The following is a 25,013-nucleotide window of genomic DNA, read 5'->3' as shown; positions in this document are numbered from 1 at the left end:
CACTCCCCATACGAGTATAACGCTAAAAGCTACTAACAGTGCGATTTATTAATAACCAAATACGACATAGACATAAAATTTTACATCGGAGAACTAGACAATGGGCATGGCAACGCCCCACAAATTATATACATATCTCAGGACCCGCCTTACCGATTTCAACCAAGTTTGCTACGTAACATAAATGTGAGAATCCTATGTAGCAGTGGGAAAATGCGCGAAATCGGACTGGAATCACTACTACTTCTTAGGTAGTATTGGCAAAAATAGATAAAATCGGGACTATATTATCAGGTCAGAGTATGAGTTATATATATACATATAAGTATATAAATAGATATATAGGAGTGGTTGCAGTATGTATATAAATATCTTCGAATATCATAAATTTTTAATGGTGTGGGTTTTTATTGGGGCGTTTACAGGAGAGTGGGACGACGCACATTTTGTCAAGATTTTTTGCCCAAAGATGCTCCTTGTTACTGCGAATCCTTGTGTTATATTACAGTTTTTATCATATTATATATATATATATATATATATAAATTTACATATACATATATAATTGTTTAGATTCCCGAACTTACCTTGGTCGGTTAATATTCTCCTAAAAGCAATTATGTATACGTATAGCTAACAGATAACAGAAACGCCTTCCGACTACCTGACTACTGTAGTGGTAACCAAGTGGAGATCGATGCAGTCAAAGGAAGCTGTCTTGTTCTGACAAAAAGAGTGCTTCCGACAAGAGAAATATTTATATATACACAGAGCCAAGTGGCTTTTAATTCACTAAAGTCTTCTCGAGTTTCATCGGAGATAGTAAAATAATGCCTTAATCTCTTAGTGGATCTACCATCTGATTTTAGGGTATATTTGCAATGGATTCTAGGACATAGTGAAATTCCTAGCAACCGTGATACAGATAACTGTGGGCCAAAGCATACACCAACCTACAATTAAACTCTGTTAAAGAGCAAATATATACGCCTCTGACTACTTGTAGATATTTAATCGACAAATATGTTATAGACTCGGTAGAGATGATCTTTGTTTTTGTCACGTTTATGAATGGAATACAAGCCGCACATTCCAATAGTTAGAAAGGGGTTAACATAGCAACTCTGGTAGGAGTTCTAACAGGTCACTGTATTATTGGCAGATTCTGCTGGGAGGGACTTGGCAATCATGTGATAGAAGAAGAAGTGCTATAGAACGTCTTCTATGGGAAGACAAGGCTTTGTATAGAAAAAAATCGCAACAATCGGTGGAGGGTTTCTTGACGATGTCGCGAAAGTTGCACAGATACAATTTTTTGCATTTGTGAACTTCATCAGGGGCACAGGGTTTAGGTTTAGAGAGAACGTGATAGAGTTAGGGGATTTTCTTCACCGTGGTTTTACATTTAGCCACCCTACCTATATACTATACATCGTTACGATGCTTAATGCATGCTATGGTACAATAAGCTTTCTGAACCTTACCTTAAGAACTTGTACATTTAAATCTTACCTGCTCCCGGAACGCCCACCGATGCAATCAGTTTGTAACAGTTAACAAAGTAGTTAACAAGACTTCTTGTTCTTCGCTTTCTAATTTCTTTCAAAATAAAATTATCATACAAATTTCAGAATCTCTTTTAAATCTTTGTTTCACATTTATATTTAATAATTTATTCATTTATTCATTTCGCTACCTTTCAGGCATTAATCTCTGCTTCGTTTAAGTACAATCAGAATTCTTATAATTATTATTACTTTTTGTTGTTTCTTTTTTGGTGTACATGTAAAAAATTCAGTACCTCTTAAATAATTAAATAATGCTTTCAGTGTCAGCGCCAAGAGGACTGACTTCAAGAATGCTGTACATAAAAACAAATTGTATTGTGTTCAAATACAGATATTTGTATTAGGGTGTGTCACTTTTGGGATTTTTTTTTTTTCAAGGTAAAAAAACAGACAAACAATTTCAAAAAGGTAAAAAAGATATCCTCATGAGTTTTTGATATTAATATTAAAGGGTGCTCTTTCTAACTTTCCATTTTCTAATTATATGACACGGAGTTTTTATACCCTGAACAAGGTTTATTAAGTGTTCCACGAAGTTTTTAACACCCAGAAAAAACGTTAGAGCCCCCAAAAATATATATAACTAAATTATCAGCACGATGAGCTCAATCTTTTTAGTTATATTCATCCGTCCATCCGCCTGTCTATATATACATGAAGTGATGAGATTTTGGTATATACTTGTATATCTGAAATTTTGCGTACGTCTTATTTTCTCAAGCTGCTCATTTATTGGAACCGCCGATATCGGATCACAATAGCATATATATACATAGATTCTATGGAAACAAAACAAGCAAGGTCATGTTCTGATATAGACAATTTTTTAATGGACAAGGCCTAGTCATGAAATTTGGTAAGCAAGATTGTAAAAGATAACCGTACAATTTTCGAAAAAAGTTTTTTTAGATCGGATCACCATAGTATATAGCAGGCATACAAACTGACCGAACAAAATCCAGTCCTTGTATCGACTTCTGACGAAATTTAGCATTAATTATTATTCAAGGCAATAGCATTATCTCCGAAGAAAATGTTCATATCGAATCACTATAGCATATAACTGCCATATTTTGTATTAGTGAAGGGTATTATGAAGATTTGCGCAGCATTGTAAAAATAAAAATAATTTTTACCTAAAAATGACACACCCTAATATGCATAAGCTTTCTTTACGTGTGTGTGATATTACAGATCTTCATATATTTAAATTGGAATTTTCCATAAATAAATTCTATTTTATTACCATAATGTACAGCAATACACATGCGTGTAGCGCCGAGAGCGCATACACATACATAATGTACACACATACATAAGTAAGTATTCCCTTAAGTAAACATTGAGCACATTCAAGAATAATAAACGCATTGAAAGTGTTTTCGTTTTCACACCGTTTTTTCGGTTGAAATGATTTTGCTTTAGATTTGCATATTTATTATGGATGTAGGTGTATGCGGTACTGTGGGCAAGAAATAGTAAGACTTTTTAATTTAAATTTCGACTAAAAACCCATTCGTTGAAATCTTTTTTTTTCTGATTTGGTATGACTGTCAGTGACATCTGTGCCAAATATCACAACCAAATAATCATTAGTGTTTAGCACACACTAGCCTTTCTGAAGAACATAAAATGCATTCCACGATTTTTACGATGAGTGAAATTATTTAACAAATATGTTACATACAATTTTGTGAGCGGAATCAAGTTTCTGGTGCCGAAATGTTCTGATTGTAGGAAAAGATCTTCGGTGATAATTGTTTGGCGCGAACAACTGGTCTTGATTGGTACAAATTATTCAAAGAGAGTCGAGAATGCGTTGACGACGAACCACGTTCAGGACGGCCATCAACATCAACTGGTGATCAACACGTCAATAAAAGAAAGGAATTGGTGCTTGAGAATCGACGATTAACAGTCAGAGATGTCACTGGTGTCGTTGAAATACCAGAAGGATCAGTGAAAACCATTTTGAAAGATCATTCTCCGACTACCAGGTTGTCATGAAACGTATTATTACTGCCAATGAATCTTGGATTTATGCTTACCACCCGAAAACAGACGATCAATCGGCCGAATATCCTGGCAAAGGTGAGCCGAAGCCGAAAAACCCACGACAAGCAGGTCAAAAATTAAGGCGGTGTTGACAATTTTCTTCGGTTATCGAGGTGTGGAGCACTTCGAACTCCTTCCGACCGGCCAAACTGTCTACAAGCGGAATTATGTGTCAACAACTCTTGGTTTTTGCACCACGATCATTCACCAACGCATGCTGCATTGACTTTACGTGAGTTTTTCGCCATATTTTCAACCAATATCGTGCCGTAACCACCGTATTTACCTGACTTACCACCGTGTGACTTCTAGCTATTTGAGCAAACTCAAACGACCGCTCCTAGGAAACCCATTTGAATCAATTAAAGACATTAAACGTAAATTTGATACGTGCATTGAAGGTTATTCCGGAAAATGACTTTAACAACTGCTTCGGGTATTGGAAAAAGGCTTGGCACAAATGTATTGCGGCCAAGAAGGATTACATTGAAGGGGCAACAAAGATTTTAAAGAAAAAATTAAGAATTTTAAAATTATAAACAGAGTCTTATTATTTCTTGCTCAGAGTAGTAAAGACCATATATATGAGTGAGTGAGTGTGTGTATTTATATATATATTAATATTTGCTTGTGTTAGTTTAAATTCTTCAAGTTAATTTGTATGCATTATGTATTTAGAACAACATTTACTTTCACTAAAAGCCTCTTTCTTTCCCAATGGTATTTTGTTTTTTTTTTTTGAAAATACGCAGTCGTCGCCGGCCGCCGCTTCCCCTGGGAGAGTGCGCCTCACTGCGTAGGTTTTACGCTGAAAAAGCACACAACTTGCCTATTTGGCTGGACTGTTTGCTATGGCACATATACATGTGTGTACATATATATGGGATATAAGTATGTGTGTGGTCAATACGTGATGCAACTACTATGTATATGTATGTATGTATATATTTAGAAAAAATCTTTACAAAAATAATATACATTGATATTATAAAAAAGTTTTTGGCCCACTATGAAAGATGTCGATATACTTATACATATATGTATATATAAAATCATAATCAGCCACGCCCACATCCGCACAAACCAACTGCTTTTGCCTATTTAAGCATATTGCATTCGCTGTCTTATCACATTCCCCTCCGCAAGCGTGACATCGCCCTTGTATGTTCAGTTCGTGTCACCGCTCATGTGATTATCAATAATCAACTGAATCACACGCAAGCAATCGCGTTGCCGCGCCGCCGTATTGTCCACCAACTGCTCGATGAATTGGCTGTAGTCGATGCTGGTGCTGGGCGGTATATCCTGTGTGCACGATATGTACTTGTTGAATATGTCCGTATTGATGGAACTCGCCGGATAGCTTTGATCGCGCTTCAATAACTCACTGAGCGATTGTGCCGAGCTCAAAAGCTTGTCTTTGTTCTTTTGGTAAGCATTGATTTCTTTGAGATTTGCATAATCGGCGCTGCTCACTTCCACCGTGTGCGGCGGTCCCACTCCTTTGCCGGCCGCCTTGTTCAGTCGCATTTGATATTTACGCTCCGACACGAAATTGCCCAGCAAATAGCCTGTGAAAAACAATTTGAACTTAATTTCATAAGCCAACGAAAAGGCAATGCCATAAAGAGTCTAAATAATGCTAAACACATACATACCCAGTATGAGCGTCAGGAAGGCTATTGTGAGCACGAGACTGACGCAAGTGCGTTTGGTGACATATTCGCGGAACTCGCGGGAACTGTTGGCACGTACAGCGGTCTCATAGCTCAGCACTTGATGCATCTTTCGTGGCTGGTAATGTGATAGCGCGGTCTCTGGGGATATTTATATGTTGTTGTTGTTGTCTTTTTAGTTGTACCTCCTCAAATGTTGCATGTGTTTATGTCGGCGTATTAATGTGCGCGTGTTACGCATATAAATTTCTAGCGAATAGAAGATTGCTAGCCATTTTGGTTCATATTTTTGGTAACATGCTGTCCGTTGTAGCGAAATAGGAGCCTGATTACGCTGAAAACAGTAATTAAAGATTAAATTACATTACGATTACATTTTAAATACAAGCTGTAAATTGGTGTAAATGTGTAAATCAAAACAAAGCGTAAACATTAGGGCTCTTGAAATTATTCGAATAACCTGAAAACCAATTATTCGAATATCAAGTAACCTGGATATCCAGTCCAGTTTTTGCCATTAGGTACAACGGTTTTTATCGGCCATAGCTAAGCAAAATTAAAATTATATATATAGTGGCGGACAAAAGTCTACATACACCCCCTATTTTATTGCATATGATTGTACAAAGACTTTTTAGAAAAATGTGTTGATACAGTTTTATTCTTATCTTTTTATACTCTCGCAACAAAGTTGCTAAGGAGAGTATTATAGTTTTGTTCACATAACGGTTGTTTGTAAGTCCTAAAACTAAAAGAGTCAGATATAGGGTTATATATACCAAAGTGATCAGGGTGATAAGTAGAGTTGAAATCCGGATGTCTGTCTGTCCGTCCGTCCGTCCGCCCGTGCAAGCTGTAACTTGAGTAAAAATTGAGATATCATGATGAAACTTGGTACACGTATTTCCTGGTTCCATAAGAAGGTTAAGTTCGAAGATGGGCAAAATCGGCCAACTGCCACGCCCACCAAATGGCGGAAACCGAAAACCTATAAAGTGTCATAACTAAGCCATAAATAAAGATATTAAAGTGAAATTTGGCACAAAGGATCACATTAGGGAGTAGCATATTTCGACTTAACTTTTTTGGAAAAGTGGGCGTGACCCCACCCCCTACTAAGTTTTTTGTACATATCTCGGAAATTACTATAGCTATGTCAACTAAACTCTATAGAGTTGTTTCCTTCAGGCATTTCCTTATACAGTTCAAAAATGAAAGAAATCGGATAATAACCACGCCCACCTCCCATACAAAGGTTATGTTGAAAATCACTAAAAGTGCGTTAACCGACTAACAAAAAACGTCAGAAACACTAAATTTTACGGAAGAAATGGCAGAAGGAAGCTGCACACAGGCCTTTTTTAAAAACTGAAAATTGGCGTGGCGTCGCCCACTAATGGACCAAAAACCATATCTCAGGAACTACTATACCGATTTCAATGAAATCCGGTATATAATATTTTCTTAACACCCTGATGACATGTACGAAATATGGGTGAAATCGGTTAACAACCACGCCTTCTTCCAATATAACGCTATTTTGAATTCCATCTGATGCCTTCCCTGTATAATATATACATTAGGAACCAATGATGTTAGCGGAATAAAACTTTACACAAATACGTTATTTGAAAAATATGTAAATGACGGATAATGAAATCTCGATTATCGCTTTATCATGCGAGAGTATAAAATGTTCGGTGACACCCGAACTTAGCCCTTCCTTACTTGTTTTTTAATAACAATAAACTTAAAAAAATCCATTACTTAATATAAAATAACAAATTTGTGGAAGAAAAACTCAAAAATTATTTTGACAAAAGTCTACATACAGTAGAAAATAACTTATTTCAGTTCGAAAACTTTAGAAAATAGTAGTTATTAAGACGTTTTAGTATTTAGTTGGGCCCCATTTGCATCTATAACTGCTTGAAGACGCCGTAGCATTGATTCTGCTAAATTTTTCAACTCTGCAGACGTTATGATATACCAAACTTCTAATATGCGCTCTTTGGGTATAGAAGAGCTAGAAATCTGGTGATTTCTAATTTTATGTTCCAGACATGTTCAATAATATTCAAATCTGGCCTTTGAGGTGGTGTGTTTTATTGTCTTAGAGCATAATAAAGCAACCAATCCTTAACAATTTGATCGTTATCTTGTTGAAAGATCTAACCGGAACTGAGTTCCAACAGAGGCTTATATCGGGTGATTTTTTAAGAGCTTGATAACTTTTTTTTAAAAAAAAACGCATAAAATTTGCAAAATCTCATCGGTTCTTTATTTGAAACGTTAGATTGGTTCATGACATTTACTTTTTGAAGATAATTTCATTTAAATGTTGACTCATGTGGTTTCAACAAGATGGCGCTACATGCCACACAGCTCGCGATTCTATGGCCATTTTGAGGGAAAACTTCGGAGAACAATTCATCTCATGAAATGGACCCGTAAGTTGGCCACCAAGATCATGCGATTTAACGCCTTTAGACTATTTTTTGTGGGGCTACGTCAAGTCTAAAGTCTACAGAAATAAGCCAGCAACTATTCCAGCTTTGGAAGACAACATTTCCGAAGAAATTCGGGCTATTCCGGCCGAAATGCTCGAAAAAGTTGCCCAAAATTGGACTTTCCGAATGGACCACCTAAGACGCAGCCGCGGTCAACATTTAAATGAAATTATCTTCAAAAAGTAAATGTCATGAACCAATCTAACGTTTCAAATAAAGAACCGATGAGATTTTGCAAATTTTATGCGTTTTTTTTTAAAAAAAGTTATCAAGCTCTTAAAAAATCACCCGATACTTATATACTTATGCTTCACAGTTGATACTTTGTTTTTCGGTTCTAGCGCAGCGTTAGTTTTTCTCCAAACTCTAGCTCTTCCATCGCTACCAAAAATCTTGAATTTAGACTCATCTGTAAATAAAACTGTTTCCCAAAAATCCATCTCCTTGTCTTTGTGTTTTTGGGCGAATTCTAAATGAAGTTTCCGGTTTTTTCAGAAATACATAAGTAGTTTCTTCTGTGGTGACATGGTGTCATGGAACCCATTTCCGTTCAGAGTTCTTTGTATTGTTTTTGGATGGATACTCTTTTGACTTGCTATGTGTTCGGCTATTTTGGAACATCTACTTTTGGACTTTTGTCTACTTCTATGAGAATCGGGCTGACGTCTCTACGAGATAGTTTTTTTCGGGCGGCCACTGCGCGACTTATTTTCGGTGAAACCACTATTTTCGAAGTTTTTTACAATTGTCTGTACTGTTGCTCGACTCAAGTTTAAAATTTTAGAAATTTCACCATATGATTTTTTTTCTCTTCCTTGTTTTATCACCAAATTTCTTACATCAATTTAAATTTTCTTTCGCGGATCCATTGTAGCTATTCAAGTGTTCAACCCAAAACTGAATTCAATAAATGCCAAACAGTAAACATAATGAAATGAAAGAAAAAGGCAAACGGTAATCATAACAATGTACTAAGAATGATCTGTGTACCGTATGTATATTTTTGTCAACGCAATTTTTGAGTTTTTCTTCCATAAATTTGTTATTGTATATTAAATAATGATTTTTTTTAATTCATTGTTATTAGAATAAATATTAGAATAAAAATGTATCAATACATCATGAAAATAGGGGGTGTATGTACACTTTTGTCCGCCTCTGTATATAGTAGTACCAGCCTGAAATGTTCGAAACTCGTACTTCAAAGATCTAGTATTTTAATTAAAATCTCAAAATTTCGAGGAAACACTTCTCGACATTGCTAAATGGCAAAAACACCAATAATCCACAGTGACAACGTTACGGGTAGGACATCTTCGAGTCATTCGATATCAGACGAGGGGGCCTATTCTGTAACTCGATTCGAAAAAAAGTTTACTCGAATTCGGATTTTTTATATTCTGTAACTCGATTTTCGGATTTTCAAGCCAATTTTCGAATAAAATATTCGTTAGCTTTTGAGTTGTAGAAAGCAAAAACGAAAATTGTACGTATTTATTCTGGCACAGGGTGGTCCAACTTTCGCATAATTATAAAGTAGATCCGAATTTCGAATGTAATACATTTACGAATCGAGATACAGAATAGGGCCCCTGGGGCAGGTTTTAGGCAGGGTGATTCTTCCTCGCGGGACTCCTTCAATATAATGCTAGAAAAAGTGAGACGCACTAAAAATACAAAGATTCTGGTGCAAGCGGATGATATTCACATCGTAGGCCTTAACAATAAATCGTCATCGCAGCCATGTTCAGGCTAGAAAAAGAAGCGAAAGAGGTCTTGTAGCGATCAAAGGTAAAACAAATCATCTGTAGGCCACACGATTCTAAAGTACCTTACTTGATTCTAAAGTAGCGATTACACAGGTAAGAGTGCAAGGTGAGTGAGATTGGACGATATGACGAGGCCTCATGCGAGCTTTTTACAGGTTTTTGAACCATAATAATTTCAGATCCCTTCCCTCTATGATATTTTTCACTGCTATATTTGTTGCTCGTTAGATTTCACTCACATATTGCGATGCTTCCAGCTGCGGAAAATTACCATGGAACACAAAAGAACTAAACGGTTTGGTAGTTTCTCTGAGAAAACTATTACTTTTTCTTCGTCGCTTTGGCTTTATGAAAGGTGTGTTCAAAAATTATGCTTAACTGAAATTTTTTACAGCTTTTCAAAGAAAATAATCTAAGTTAAACTAAATTTAGTTATGTGTTATATTTGAGAAAATCTCATGATTTTTTCTGATGGAACCATGAACTGTATGATCTCTACGGCGACATGGATATAACAAAGCACATAAAAATCCAACAAATGCGCTGGTTAGGTCATGGAAGATTATGCTTCAGCGAAAAGCTTCTTCGATTCGAGACACATGGCTCGTTATCAGAAGCAAGAGCGCCCACGCGACCTCTCTGCACTTGGAATGTACAACAGCGTCACCTTGCCAAGTTAGAAGCAATTAGGGAAGTTTCATGTTCGGTAAAGTACAAAAGATATTTATCGTAACCAGCAAAGTATTCTAACGGAATAAATACCTCAACTCAGATTACCAAAACTCATACTTCACGAGGTTTTCGCAGAGGAATCTAAGAACCTATTTAGAGAACCAAGTGAACAAAATATTCGTTTCGGAGCGTACACTTCTCTAACCTGCTGAATGGCAGTGAAAGCATAACACCAGGAGATGGTGAACCCGATTTCCCAATCGATGACGATGGAGCAGACGTTGTACTGCCCGACCATGAAGAAGTTCGAATAGCAATTACCTGTCTGAAGAACAACATTTTCACATACGGTGACAAGGAACTGATAAGGAGCATGAATCACCTTCTTTGTAGAATATGGTCGGTTCCGCTAAACTAATACGGCTGTGTAAACTGACGTTGAACAATACCAAAAGCTCGTCAGGATAGGGAAGGACCTCTTTGATCCATTCGATACCAAACGAGATTTCCGACAAAGGGGACTTCCTATCGTGCAACTTTCTCAATCTACTGCTGGAGAAAATGATTCGAGCTACAGTGCTTAATGGAGAAGGTACAATCTTCTAAAAGTGTGTACGGCTGCTGGCGTACGCCGAAGATATTGATATCATTGACCACAAAATAACTCTTGCCAAAAGGTGCTACTTCAGACTGCAGCAAATTGTAATTAAAGTACTCTCTCGAACAAAAACCAAACTCTAAAAGCCACTAATCATCCCCGTCTTGCTATATGATGCAGAGGCATGAACGGTGACAACATCTTATGAGTCGGCATTACGAATTTTCGAGAGAGAGGTTCTACGGAAGATTTATGGTTCTTTGCGCATTGGCAACGGCGAATACCAAAGGCGATGGAACGAAGAGCTCTACGAGATATACGACGACATTGACATAGTTTAGCGAATTAATAGACAGCGGCTACGCTGGGTAGATTATGTTGTCCTATTGGATGGAAACACTACAGCTCTGAGGGTATTCCACGCAGAACCCGTCGGGGAAAGCAGAGGAAGAGGAAGGCCTCCACTCCGTTAGAAAGACCAGGTGAAGAAGAAAGACCTGGCTACACTTGGAGTCTCCAATTGGCGTCAAACAGGAAAATAAACGACCAGCGCGCTGTTTGTTTCTGTCGGTCAATGAGATAAAACAAGAAGCTGAAGGCCATCCCATAAATTACTTTTGAAAAATGTTTCGTGGACAAGAAAAATCATTGACGTAAGTGCATTACATCTAGTGGGGATTACTTTCAAGGCAATAAAATAAATATTGATGGAAAATGAAATATTTTGCGTTTTGTTAACAATATCCGGGTACCTTTTTGTCACCATTTATATGGTCCATTCAGAAAATTGATCAGATATAAGTTAGAATTGGTTTCTATTAAAAACGGCGCAATCGGTTCACAATTTCATGTAACTAATAACGATTCTCCTTCTTCTCTAAAAACCATCTTGTATAAATAAAAATAATTTAACTCATTTTTCGATATTAAAAACCTTTTCTCATTAAGATAAAAACACCAATATTATCAACACAATTATTAATTGATTATAGTCGTACAAATGTTACTATTGGCATTTTTATTGCCGGTTCCTGACATATAAATCGATATCTCGTGCAATGAAGATTTAAGCGAATTTAATAAGTAGATGTGTATGTAGCAGAATATTAAAATATACTCATATGCAATAAAAAGAGCAATAAATGAGGCGCCTTTATGCTGAAAACGCAAGCTGTTTTCTGACACAACAAATTCAAGTGACGTTCTCCACTCACGCACTTCTCTTGCAATAAAAAGTGCATAAAGCGAACAATTTAATAGCTCCCATAAGCGAATAGCAACGCTTGCGATGGCACCTAAACTAGAAAGCGCCGAAGGGCAACAAAGAAAAGTTTTGCATAAACTTCAAATCATTAAGACGCATCACCCCAGCGACTGGAGGAATTATGAAGATGCAAAATGCGACCCTAAGCATTTGGACCCTCTTGCAGCCACAAGCAACACGTCGGTGCACTTAAGCACCGGCCACTTCCCCGCTGATTTAAAAGCAACGCAACTTCATGCACTCATACACACAAACTACAAGCATTATGAAAATGTTGCATTGTCGGTGTTTGACGTGGCAGCAACCGGCTGCTGTTCCACTTTCCCGCCATCATTGTGACATTGAATGATTGCCGGCACTATAACGGTCGCCTTGTACGGGACTTTGTTGTCCTTTAATAGTTTTTCCATTTTTCCGCATTTTACAAGTCGCACGCATTTTGCCGACTGGTTGATTGAATAAAAGAATTACTGCCAAGACTTATGAAAGCAGTAACAAGCGTGAAGCACTGTTGGCTAAGTGAGTTATACAAAGCCTTATTTACTTAGTTATTTAGTCACTTAAGGGAGCTCGTATTAAATTAAAGAACTTACAAAGTATGTATTTATAGACGATTGTCACTTAAATATCGTCGAGCATTTAATGTGCCACTGCCAAATAAGTAGATCCGTCAAGGCTAAGAGGCCAGTGAATTGGTCTATATATGGTATACAAGTAGCTGGATAAGTCTGTGTATGAGTTCGTGTTGAGTCGTCAAGAGTTTTTGTTGGCATTTGCTGTTGCCAAATAAATCGGATTACACCTGCCAAATGTCCAATCAATAATTCAATTTGGGGCTGTGCAACACATGGGCCGAAACATGCCACGGTGAGCATTGGCCAGGAAAATGTCTTATATGTATATGCATATCTGTTTATACATGTGTGCGTGTAGGTATATAACAATCTGCAAAAGACTTATAACACATTATAAATTTTATAGCCTTTCAAAATAAATAGTTGTATGTGCAGATATATTACATTTACTATGTGGAATCGAAAGTACTGAAAATATTCGTACGAATATACTGAAGGTAATGTCTTCAATTACAGTTATATCGAAATTCACTTGAACCTCAACGCTTCCATATTCGAAGTTCTTAAATAATAGAAGGCTAAACCATTATCAGTTCACACATTAGGGCCTATGAACTCTGTCAATTTTGTCAATTTTAGTCTAGCGGCATAAAGGCAGCTTCTTTTCGTGCTGTCAAAAGCAGCTTTGTAATCGACGAAGAGGTGGTATGTGTCGATCTTTTTTTCACGGGTCTTTTCCTAGATTTGACGCACGGTGAATACTTGGTAAGTTGTTGGCCAGTAAAGTCCAATCAGTTTATTGACGGTGGGCTTTAATCTGTCATACAGTACACTCGATAGAACCTTATATGCGATGTTGAAGGGACTTATCCCCCCACTGTAGTTGGCGCAGATTGTGGGGTCTTCCGTTTTATGGAATGGACACAGCACACTAAAATTCCAATCGAGCTGATGCATGCTCCTTATCAGTTCTTCGCCGCCGTGTTTGAATAGCTCGGCCGGCAATCCATCGGTCACGTCGTTTTGTTGTTCTTCAGGCGGGTAATTGCTATTCGAACTTGTTCATGGTCGGGCAATAGAACATCCGTTTCATCGTCATCAATTAGGAATCTTGAGATGGCGATCAAGATGTTATGGCTGGAGAAGTGTTTACCATGCACAAGGTGCGTTCTAAAGTAAACAGGACTTTAAAAAAAATCAGAACAAATGTTTTTTGAATGGCCTCTACGTCTGCATAACGCTTTCCTTTCATGTGCAAATGCATTTTTACGAAAAGGAAGAAGTCGCACGGTGCCATATCAGGTGAATACGGAGAGTGGTTAATGATTAAAATGTGATATTTGGTGAAATAATCGGTCCCAAGCGTCGAATCGAATGTTGGATTCTGAGCAATTTTTGGTCGTCAATCAATTTGTGCGGAACAAGCCGTGCACCCCCCTTTCGCCAGCCCAAATGTTCGGTCAAAATGCGATAAATCGATGTTTTGGAGATGTTCAATTCCATTTCCATGAATTTCAATGATGATTTCGGTTGATTTTTGATGAATTCACCCACAGTTACGATGGAATTTCCAGTGATCACGGATTTTGATTGGCCCACATGTTGATCGTCATTTATATCCTCACGACCACTTTGAGAACGTTGAAACCACTCGTGCACTCTGCTACGGGATAGGCAATCATCGCCATAAAATTGTTTCCTCAATTGAAACGTTTCGGTAAAAGTTTTACCAATTTTAAAACAAAATTTAATGTTGGCTCTTTGTTCGAAGCTCATTTTCGCACCGATAACACAAACATACTGACACTTAAAACACAATAACTTCACTTCCAGTCAATGAAATGTCATGAAATTCTCACTGGACAATCGATAAAGATAGCAGATTCTAAGGCACCAGTCGACATATAGCAATAGATGGCGCCACCAGGGGGCGCTAGATTCAAAAAGTCCTGTTTACTTTGGAAGGCTCTTTGTATATAACTAAATGTTTATAAAGGTCTTTTTTCTACGTTTAGTTTTCAATGAGGGAATACTGCTTTCGGATTTGGTATTTTTGACAGCTGTTACTTGATTTATACTCAGTTTGATTGGTCGATTCATAATGAGCAATGTTTGCAAATCATTCAAATTTGCTACCAAAATAATATTAATATTATTCGGTTCACGCGTTGAGTCAAATTGATATTTCTAATGTGGAGCCGACTATCGAAGAGGACCTAAATGAACTCTTCACGGTTCATCCACGACCTATCAAAGTATCACACAATTTTTTTTTGCAAAATTCGTTTCTTTTATTCAACATAGTTCAATTCAAGGGTGATCATTAATGTAGTAATATTTGTCCTTGCTTTAAAATTGGTCTCAGTTTCGATGATCACCTGTTCATTCGATGAACATTTTTTCCCAGTGAGCATTCCTTTAAGACCTAGACTCAAACGTCACTGTTGACAGTCATCATTTCGAAGTCGTAGATAATATCATTTATCTTGGAACCAGCAATAACAGCAAAAACAACAACAATAACGCATAATAACTCATGCCAATTAATGCTATCTTTAAGCTGAGGAGACAATTGAGAATGTTCACTCAACGAACAAGAACCAAACTTTTAAAATTGTCTCAGTTTCGATGATCACCTGTTCATTCGATGAACACTTTTTCCCAGTGAGCATTCCGACTACGCTGGTTAGATTATGTCTTCCGTATAGATGAAAACATTCCAGCTTTGAAAGTATTTGACGCAGTACCCGCCGGGGAAAGCAAAGAAAAAGGGAGCCCTCTACTCCGTTGGAGAGATCAGGTGGGAAGGACCTATCTGCACTTGGTATCTCGAATTGGCGCCACGTTGCGCAAGTGGTATCTACGCCAGTAAAGAAGAAGAAGAAGACAATAAAAAAATTTCCATGTGCATCCCAAAATGCCGAATGTTGTGTTTTACAGTTCTACACTTTGAAATAGACATATATCGGGACAAAAACTCTGGTTTATTTCGGTTGAACATCTGAAAATACTGCCCCAAATCATCAACTTATCTTTGTTTTTTTCTGGTTATACCTTGAACAGGGTATATTAAGTTTGTCACGAAGTTTGTAACACCCAGAAGGAATCGTTGGAGACCCTATAAAGGATATATATAAATGATCAGGATGTTGAGCTTAGACATGTCCGTCTGTCTGTCCGTCCGTCTGTCCGTCTGTATATATACGAACTAGTCCCTCAGTTTTTAAGATATCGTTTTGAAATTTTGCAAACGTCATTTTCTCTTCGAGAAGCTGCTCATTTGTTAGAACTGCCGATATCGGACCACTATAACATATAGCTGCCATATAAACTGAACGATTGGAATCAAGTTCTTGTATGGAAAACTTTCACATTTGACAATGTATCTTCACGAAATTTGGTATAGATTATTTTCTAAGGCAACAATGTAATCTCCGAAGAAATTGTTCAGATCGGTTAACTATAGCATATAGCTGCCATACAAACCGAACGATCGGAATCAAGGGCTTGTATGGAAAATTTTTGCATTTGACGTGGTATCTTCACGAAATTTGACATGGATTACTGCTTAATATAATAATATAATCTCCGAAAAAATTGTTCAGATCGGATTACTATACCGTGTAGCTTCCATACAAACTGAACACATAATTACTAAAAGAAATGCACCTGTGAAGGGTATATTAGCATCGGTGCAGCCGAAGTTAACGTTTTTTCTTGTTTTTACCTGATAACACAGCTTCTCTTTCAGTCATAAAGATTAGTAAATTGCTTCGATGCCACCCAAATTGCAATAATTCTTGCTTCTACACAGAGCTCTGTTAGCATGCCTTGAATCCCATTGTTCTACAAACATTGAAATTATTTACAACCGCGAGGTAAAGTTTAGTATTTTTAATCCACTTACAAACAACATTCCCGTACACCGCACATCAAATATAAAATATAACAACACCAACAACATATTAAATAGAATGAAAATGAAATGAAAGTGAATGAATGTGAAAGAAAACGTTATTCAACAGTTTGACTACAAATATTTCGCTCAACCGGCCATCACACATTATTTATATACATATATTTAACATAGTCTGCTCCACCCCCGCCCTGCTTGCTCGGCTGGCAACATTTTACGTTTAAAAAGCTCAGTTTTTATTAGATCGGACAGCACAGCCACCCAGAATAATCCTCTTTATGGCTGTGTCAAATGCCTGGCATATTTCGTTCAATCCCGTTGACCTTGAAATTGGCAAAACCGTGTCAGAGCAGGCCACAGTAAAGCGCCAGGGGAAATTCCATGAATTTATATGTGAACCAACGAGAAATGTGAGCGGTAGTGGGTGAAAAAGATTATGTGAGGTTTTACATATAAACTTAATGATGAACGATACATGAGGGACGCACCCAGCATCGATTCAAAAGGTATCTGGTATTTAACTCACTCCATGAATACCAAATATTATTATTCAAGATGTTCAAAATTGTTTGCGCGAAGAGCTGATGTGATGAGTAATGGGAAAGTGGCAAATAAGTGCAATAATAATATTCAAACCGACAACTTTTTAACTGCGTTTGAAATGTTTTATTTTCCACGAATTCTGGCCACAATGCTGATGGGTGATTAAGAAGACCGAATTCTGGCCAAAAAAGTTTGTTTGTTGTTAAGCAATTTATTGGTTTCATTATTCTTAGAATTGAAACACTTCGAAAAAGTTGGCTGCAATTGATCTGAACGAATTCAGTTGAAAGTTATGTAATTAATGATTTCCACAAATAAGTGTGATTGAAGGGGATATTAAATTTTATTACTCAAGCATCAACACTCATATAACTTGTTGCAATTAAGTAATTAAAATCACATTATGTGATGAAATGGTCAAGCGTAAAAAATTAAGTATGCATTTCGCAATATAATTCTACTACAAGTATTTGACTTGAAAAGTTTTGCCAGGTATAAAATAACTGCTGATAAGCTCATTTATAAAAACTGTAAATTATTAAAGAACTAAAACCATTAGATTACAAGTAGTTTTGGGAAATGTTGCTACAATATCGAACCCAGAACACAAACTTGAGTTTTGACACCGTTTTTACTTAAATGTAAATAACACTAAGTAAGGAAGAGCTAAGTGCGGGTGTAACCGAACATGGCATACCATGGCAACTAGCCAGGATCAAAACCAGGGAAATACCTTCATTTGTGAACGAAGAGTACATTATAATTAGGAAAATGCTTTCTTCGAATTTCAATAATAAAAGGTGATCCATTTTTATAAAGAAAAAGCACAGAAATTTCAAATTTATTGGGAAATTATTATTATCATTCGAAAGGACATTGTTCAGCATTTATTTTTTGTAGATTATCTCTTTCAAATATTGGCCGCGACCACGTTTCAGATGGCATTTCGACTAGTAACTGGCGAGAACCGCGCATGATGATTTCATCACAGGCTTGACGCGAAGCGTGATAGTCCGCATAAACTGAAACCGTCGAGATCATGAGCTTCAATTTTAGGCTTCAAATAGTCGGCGCGATAACGGTCGCCATTGACAGGTACGTTCTCACCGGCATCACATTTGGTTTGATAACGTCGGATCTTCTTGGAACTTTTAAAGAGCCCACAGAGCGAAGCGATGTCGCTTAAGAAGGTCGAGCGGCTTCAGTTCTTGCGCAAGCTATATTTTGTACGCTTTCAGTTTAAGATCTCGATATAAAATGTGTCAAGTCGTTCCATACTTCAGTCCGAGATGCTGCAAACAGCGCCGAATCGACTCTCCACGGTCTTTGTGTACAATCTCAGTTACGGCTGATATGGCTGAACATGGTCTATTCGGTCGAATATCATCCAATGATGGGTCTTATGGTTTTGCGAATAGTACGTTTAGTAGGCCGACTATGTTGACCATATGTTAAGCGAAGCGAGTGAAACACATTCCTTACAAAACGTGAATTTTCGTAATAAAGTTGAACGATTTGTAAACGTTTTTTAGGAGAAAATCTTTCCATGATCAAATGCCAAACAGTACTGAACAAAAATAACGTGACAGCTTGACACGACTCATGCGTTATTTGGCAAAAAAAGGCTATTGGAAAAAGTTTCTCTGCTTGGATCATTCGTTACATATGTCTCGCAGATTGACCGATACTTTCGATAAAAAGTGCACAACTAGAACTTTGACATATTCGGTATCTAGGGACTTGAATAGTTTTGGTCCGATTTTGACACTTTCTGATCATAAGGCCTACTTTATGCGCACTATTCGGGCATATACATTCATTGGCTTGCATTTTGGAAAGTGAAAGATCAAATGGAATTAAAAACAAGTAAAGAAGGGCTAAGTTCGGGGTGTCACCGAACATTTTATACTCTCGCACGATAAAGTGATAATCTAGATTTCATTATCAGTTATTTACATATTTTTCAAATACCGTATTTGTGTAAAGTTTTATTCCGCTATCATCATTGGTTCCTAATGTATATATTATATAGAGAAGGCATCAGATGGAATTCAAAATAGCGTTATATTGGAAGAAGGCGTGGTTGTGAACCGATTTCACCCATATTTTGCACATATCATCAGGGTGTTAAGAAACTATAACATACCGAATTTAATTGAAATCGGTTGAGTAGTTCCCGCGATATGGTTTTTGGTCCATAAGTGGGCGACGCCACGCCCATTTTCAATTTTTAAAAAAAGCCTGGATGCAGCTTCCTTCTGCCATTTCTTCCGTAAAATTTAGTGTTTCTAACGTTTTTTGTTAGTCGGTTAACGCACTTTTAGTGATTTTCAACATAACCTTTGTATGGGAGGTGGGCGAGGTTATTATCCGATTTCTTCCATTTTTGAACTGTATATGGAAATGCTTGAAGGAAAAGACTCTATAGAATTTGGTTGACATAGCTGTAGTAGTTTCCGAGATATGTACAAAAAACTTAGTAGGGGGCGGGGCCACGCCCACTTTTCCAAAAAAATTACGTCCAAATATGCCCCTCCATAATGCGATCCTTTGTGCCAAATTTCACTTTAATCTCTTTATTTATGGCTTAGTTATGACACTTTATAGGTTTTCGGTTTCCGCCATTTTGTGGGCGTGGCAGTAGGCCGATTTTGTCCATCTTCGAACTTAACCTTCTTATGGAGCCAAGGAATACGTGTACCAAGTTTCATCATGATATCTCAATTTTTACTCAAGTTACAGCTTGCACGGACGGACGGACGGACAGACGGACGGACGGACAGACAGACATCGGGATTTCGACTCTACTCGTCACCCTGATCACTTTGGTATATATAACCCTATATCTGACTCTTTTTAGTTTTAGGACTTACAAACAACCGTTATGTGAACAAAACTATAATACTTCCTTAGCAACTTTGTTGCGAGAGTATAATAAGCATGTAATTGATGTAGATCTGGTTGTAGTAAGATTTTGATTATTTTTACACTGGTATATAGGCATATAAAGGTGATTTTATATACCAAATTTTGTTGATACTGGTCAAGTAGGGCCTGAGATATAGATTCTCGTCCATTTCTAACACAGGCTCCTATAAAGTGCTCTCGTGTCATCCGAGGTGCGAAATTTCATTTTATTAATAGTTTTTAACGGAACCATAATATGATGAGTGGGCGGGGTCATAACAGGATTTCATCTATTTTTACCGTGTCTTTAGGGGTGCTTAAGGAGTTTTGAGCGAATTTGGTTATTATACGTTCAGTGGGTTAGGAGATATATAAGATACTAAGCTGCTTAGAGGGCGGAGTCACGCCTATTTTTCAAAATTGATAGTCTGCCGGCGTCGTTGTATCGGACGGTAAACATTTTGGTAGTTTTTTAGTCGCGCTGTGTGATATAAACAATCTTTAATTCGATTAAGCTTACTTAATAAGGAAAATTGTTTACAGTATTTATTCAAAAATGTATCTTGATTTTCATCGGTCAGTTTGAATAACAGCTATTGTGCACTTTAAAACGTTTAAAGCTGTCATTCTATGGCTTTAAACTCTACAGGACTAAAATGTTAATAATAATATGTGAAAATAAATCAAGAAAATTTCTTGCTTCAATCGCACACATGGAAACTTCCTTTGTAAAATTAAATTCATTATTTTTCACTTGATTGATTGTTTTATTTAACAAAGTTGGAATTCTGCAATTTAGGCCAAATATGTCCCGTTTTGTTGAAAAATGTGCTGGCATTTTTTAACATAGCTTCAATCAAACATAACTTCTTCAATCCTTTGAAACTCTAGTCCCTATTGGTAAAAACAGGGACAGTTCACTTTCAAAAAACTCTCTCGAGACGAATTTCTCACCACTAAAATTATACGCCATAGGCAGGAATAGTTGTAATCGCTTGGTGTTAAGCCCGGACCGGTGGATGCTTAATCTTCCCAACACGTTCCCGCAGCTTTCGGCAAGTTCTTATGTGTGGCGTTGTCCTGGAGGATCCAAACTTGTTCAAAATTGTCCAATTCTCGGCGATTGATTCTTACAGACATCCCAATAGCTGACAGATCCGAATAAAAAGTTTGTCCGTAGAGGAGTAACTCATAGTTCATAATTCACTGTCAATCCCACCCAATAATTGGAACTTTGATCCACAGGTCCGATATCTGGGCACTTGTAGTTTTGATCCGATTTAGACAAACACTCAGTAAAACTTTCTTTATTATCACTCTTGACTTGGTTACCATTTGCGCTAACGCACCGCTATTTTACCATGACTGTTTTCGCTTGATGTTGTCGGGAGTAATCCACTTTTCATCACCAGTAATCATCCGCTACAAAAAGTCATTGATTTTGTCGCAATTCAACAGCAATTGCAAATGGAAAATCGGTTCATGACGAATTTTGCGTCAACATTTGTGAGACCCATTCATCGAGTTTCATATTGTGTCCTGCCGTTCTAGGCCAGGTACTTCTGCCTCCATAGCTACGAAATGTGAACGGGTGGGCGCGTTGATCAACTACTAGCAGCTGTAAATTCGCAAGGTCTTTCTGTCCTTTCGTAAAGCGTACAAGGTTTGAGGAACTCTTCGCTCTCAGCTGGTGGATACCTTAGCAGATTTGTGATAGGTTCCAAGCGTTTTGTCGAAAGCTGATAACTAACTACCAAAGTTTTTCGTCTGGCTTCACAAAGAACTAAACTTAATATTTGATTGTTATTTTCGACACTTTACCTTCGTGGTGCAGAAATGGAACAATACCAAAAATGCGCATTATAACATCAGGACCAACTATTTATTAACATTTTTCATTTTTCATTCAATTCGTTAATATTTGACTTGTGCTGTCCTAAGTGAAACAATCACAAAACTGTCAGAAATTTTTTTTAGTATGATCGCTTATAAAGGCGATGCATTTTGAGGTTTCCTACTTCTTTATAAGAAAAACACAGAAATTTTGAAAGAACATTCGTTGCTATTTATTTTTTGAAGATTATCTCTTTCAAATGTTGGTCGCGGCTACGTCTCAGATGGTCCATCCGTTGAGTTCAATTTTCGATGACTCGTTCGAGCATTTTGACTGGTAACTGGCGAATGACACGCGTGATGTTTTGCTTCAAGGCCAGAATCGAAGCGGGATTGTCCGCATATAATTTGAACTTTACATCACATTTTTTCTCACAGAAGAAAGTGAGACGGTGCAATATCACACGATCTTGGTGACCAAATGACCGGCAAGAAACGTGAAATTATCTGCTCACCGAAGCGTTTTCTCAATAAATGTGGGATTTTTGAAGAAATATGGACCGCTGTTTCCACTTTTTTTTTTCTGGAAGAAATGGCAGCTCTTGAATCTCTTCAGGTTGCTCTTCGTCTCAAATGCGAAAACGAAATTTAGCTCGAAAACGTCGGATCTTCTTGGACCTTTCAACATCGCATAGAGCGAAGCAATGTCGTTTGGGAAGGAGGAGCGGCTTCAGTTCCTGCACAAGCTGTATTTTGCACGCTTTTAACTTAAGCTCTCGTTGTAAAATGTGCCAAGTCGCTCCATATGTCAGTCCGAGTCACTGCGAACGGCGCGGAATCGACTCTACATGATCTTCGAGTACTTGTCAGCTACCGCTGCTATATTTTCTTCACAACGTGCTGAAGTGGTCTATTGAGTCGAATATTATCCAATAATGAATACTGGGTCTCAAGATAGGTGATATTATTGCGAATAGTACGTTCAGTAAGTCGATTATGTTGACCAAAGTTGAGCGAAGCACGTGAAACACATTGTCTACAAAGCGTGAATTTTCGTGATAAAGTTAAGCGATTTGTGGACGTGGTTCAAGCATAAATCTTTTCATGATGAAATACCAAACAATACTGAACAAAACCTTGACACGACTCATGCGTAATTTGTCAAAATAATCCTTTTGAAAAATATACCTCTACTTTGATCGCCCGTTACAACGCGAGATACATATTTCTAAATTCATCTATTGGAAAATATACATATTTCTTTTTACAGAACCATAGAAATATCGTATCATAAAAAAAGGTGGACTATTTCACTTCTGCTCATGTGGCTATCGAAAGAAAACGGTCTCAACGTGAGCGTTATAATAACGTATTGTGTGCAAAACCTATATCAAATAATTCAACAACGGATTTCGCCACCTTCACTAACGCCTTGATAGCCACGCACATAACTCCCCGACAGGCAAAGTTTGTTCCTTATATCCAATGATAGTTTGGCAATAAAAGATTTTAATTTCCACATTTACCAACTTTTCGCCAAATGTGTGAAAAAGTTGAGCAAATACTGTCATAATTGTTGCTCGCAATAACAATAAAGTGCTAAAAATATACTGACACTCAAATGCAGGACGCTTTTCCGAAGTCAACATCCACAGATTGAACACCGACGCAGAACTTTAAATCACAGTTACATCTTCATACAGCGTATGTACACAAAATATTGCACACACACACATACGCACGCAGCAAACTTAACAGGCCAGCACACAATGCATTAATTATGAAAATTTGTTTACGTTCACAGTGAGTCACTCAGTCATTCAGTCAGGCAGTCTGGCAGTCACTCAAGCAGGAAGTTGGGCACTAGCGAATATAAGAAGAAGGCACTGAAGCGTTATTTCGCAGGCTTTCACCTCTTTTCAGTCAATGAACTCACGCCAGTATGCCTGACACTCACACATACACACATGCACTCATAAAATAATTGTCGCTCTCGCTGCCCACAATTTAGCATAGCAGAACTTTCACTTACTCCTTTGCCGCTGCGGCCACGACGAACACCACGAACGCGTAGAGGCTAAAAAACTTCGCCAATCCTTGTTTGTTCGTATGTATTTCACTATCCTTTTGGTTTGTTTTCGTTTCTTTGTTGTTTTCTTTTTTTCACTTTTTTCACTCTTTATTTTCCACACATTTTGCTTTCTAATGATTATTCAGTTTTGCATTCGTATGCAGTTATGTACACCGAACGGTTGTAATACGAGTAATATTGGAGAGTGTTGGTGGGGTGGAGTGTTGCCACATACACGCTTACACTTCGCATTCAGTAGAAAGCACCGTTGCGGCTTACCACACCACATCCTACCCACATAGCGCCGCACAAGTACGGAGTGGAGAGCAGAGCTTCATGCGTTTGTATGTGTTTGTTCGTATCCACTTGGTGTGTCGGCAACGTATGTATGTGTGAAAGGATGCGTTATCCTATGTATTACTACAAACACTTTGAACTTTACTGCTTGCCTGCAATTCGAGCAGTGTAAATTTAGAGCGTAGGGTCAAAGGAGCGCGCGCGCTTTTCCTTACTTAACGCGTTCTTACGGGACTTTCTGGAACTTCGAACTTTCCTGGCGGATTCCTTATCGGCTACTGAGCAATCTGGCGAAGGTCCGGGTATTTTATGCGCTGCAAATTGGTCGCATTCAACACAGTGCCTTTGCTGGCGTCGCTCATCAGCTGAGCTAACAAATGAGAGATTTCAATTGCTGCCTTGCGCCTGTGGAGCACGTACTTCTATGCTGTCTCTCCAATTCGTGGTGAATTCGCTATTTAGAAGGAAATTAAGAGCATATGCTCGTTCTTACGCGGAGAGAATTCGTATTGTGGAGGGATAATTTGTTGTCCAACAAAGTAACAGCTGAGTTTTGTTGTGAGTTCAAGCTACTAACTTTTTTATTTTATTCCTTTTAATGAGATACAGAAAGACAACAACTAGCTGCCGTTGATTTTTTCCTCGAATATAAAAAGTTAGCGTGGCTTCTTGTGGAAAACTTTCGATCGCTTTGAACTCTTTGAGCCAGCGATACTTAAGATTGTTTCCACATCATTAAGAATTCTACCGACAGTGACC

At 37.7% G+C, this 25,013-nt stretch overlaps 1 protein-coding gene across 1 annotated transcript; it reads right to left on the bottom strand.

Annotated features, from left to right (window-relative positions):
• Positions 1-1,633: 1,633 nt before the first annotated feature.
• On the bottom strand, positions 1,634-24,518 carry LOC126751337 (uncharacterized). The gene is made up of 3 exons (XM_050461523.1): positions 23,919-24,518; positions 5,282-5,633; positions 1,634-5,194 (listed from the first exon to the last, which is right to left on the bottom strand). The coding sequence occupies exons 2-3, from the start codon at positions 5,406-5,408 to the stop codon at positions 4,791-4,793; spliced, it is 531 nt and encodes a 176-aa protein (XP_050317480.1). The 5' UTR covers positions 5,409-5,633; positions 23,919-24,518; the 3' UTR covers positions 1,634-4,790.
• Between the last annotated feature and the right edge of the window lie 495 nt (positions 24,519-25,013).

This window comes from Bactrocera neohumeralis, chromosome 2 (genome assembly GCF_024586455.1).
Source record: "Bactrocera neohumeralis isolate Rockhampton chromosome 2, APGP_CSIRO_Bneo_wtdbg2-racon-allhic-juicebox.fasta_v2, whole genome shotgun sequence".
NCBI lineage: Eukaryota > Metazoa > Arthropoda > Insecta > Diptera > Tephritidae > Bactrocera > Bactrocera neohumeralis.
The sequence above is the reverse complement of the archived record's forward strand: the minus strand, read 5'-3'. Positions and strand labels throughout refer to the sequence as shown.

Bases quoted from the DNA above. Each gene is read 5' to 3' on its own strand.
- LOC126751337 (XM_050461523.1), bottom strand. From the start codon at position 5,408: ATGCATCAAGTGCTGAGCTATGAGACCGCTGTACGTGCCAACAGTTCC. The intron at 5,195-5,281 runs GTATGTATGTGT...TGTTTTTCACAG, and splicing joins CTTCCTGACGCTCATACTGG to GCTATTTGCTGGGCAATTTC.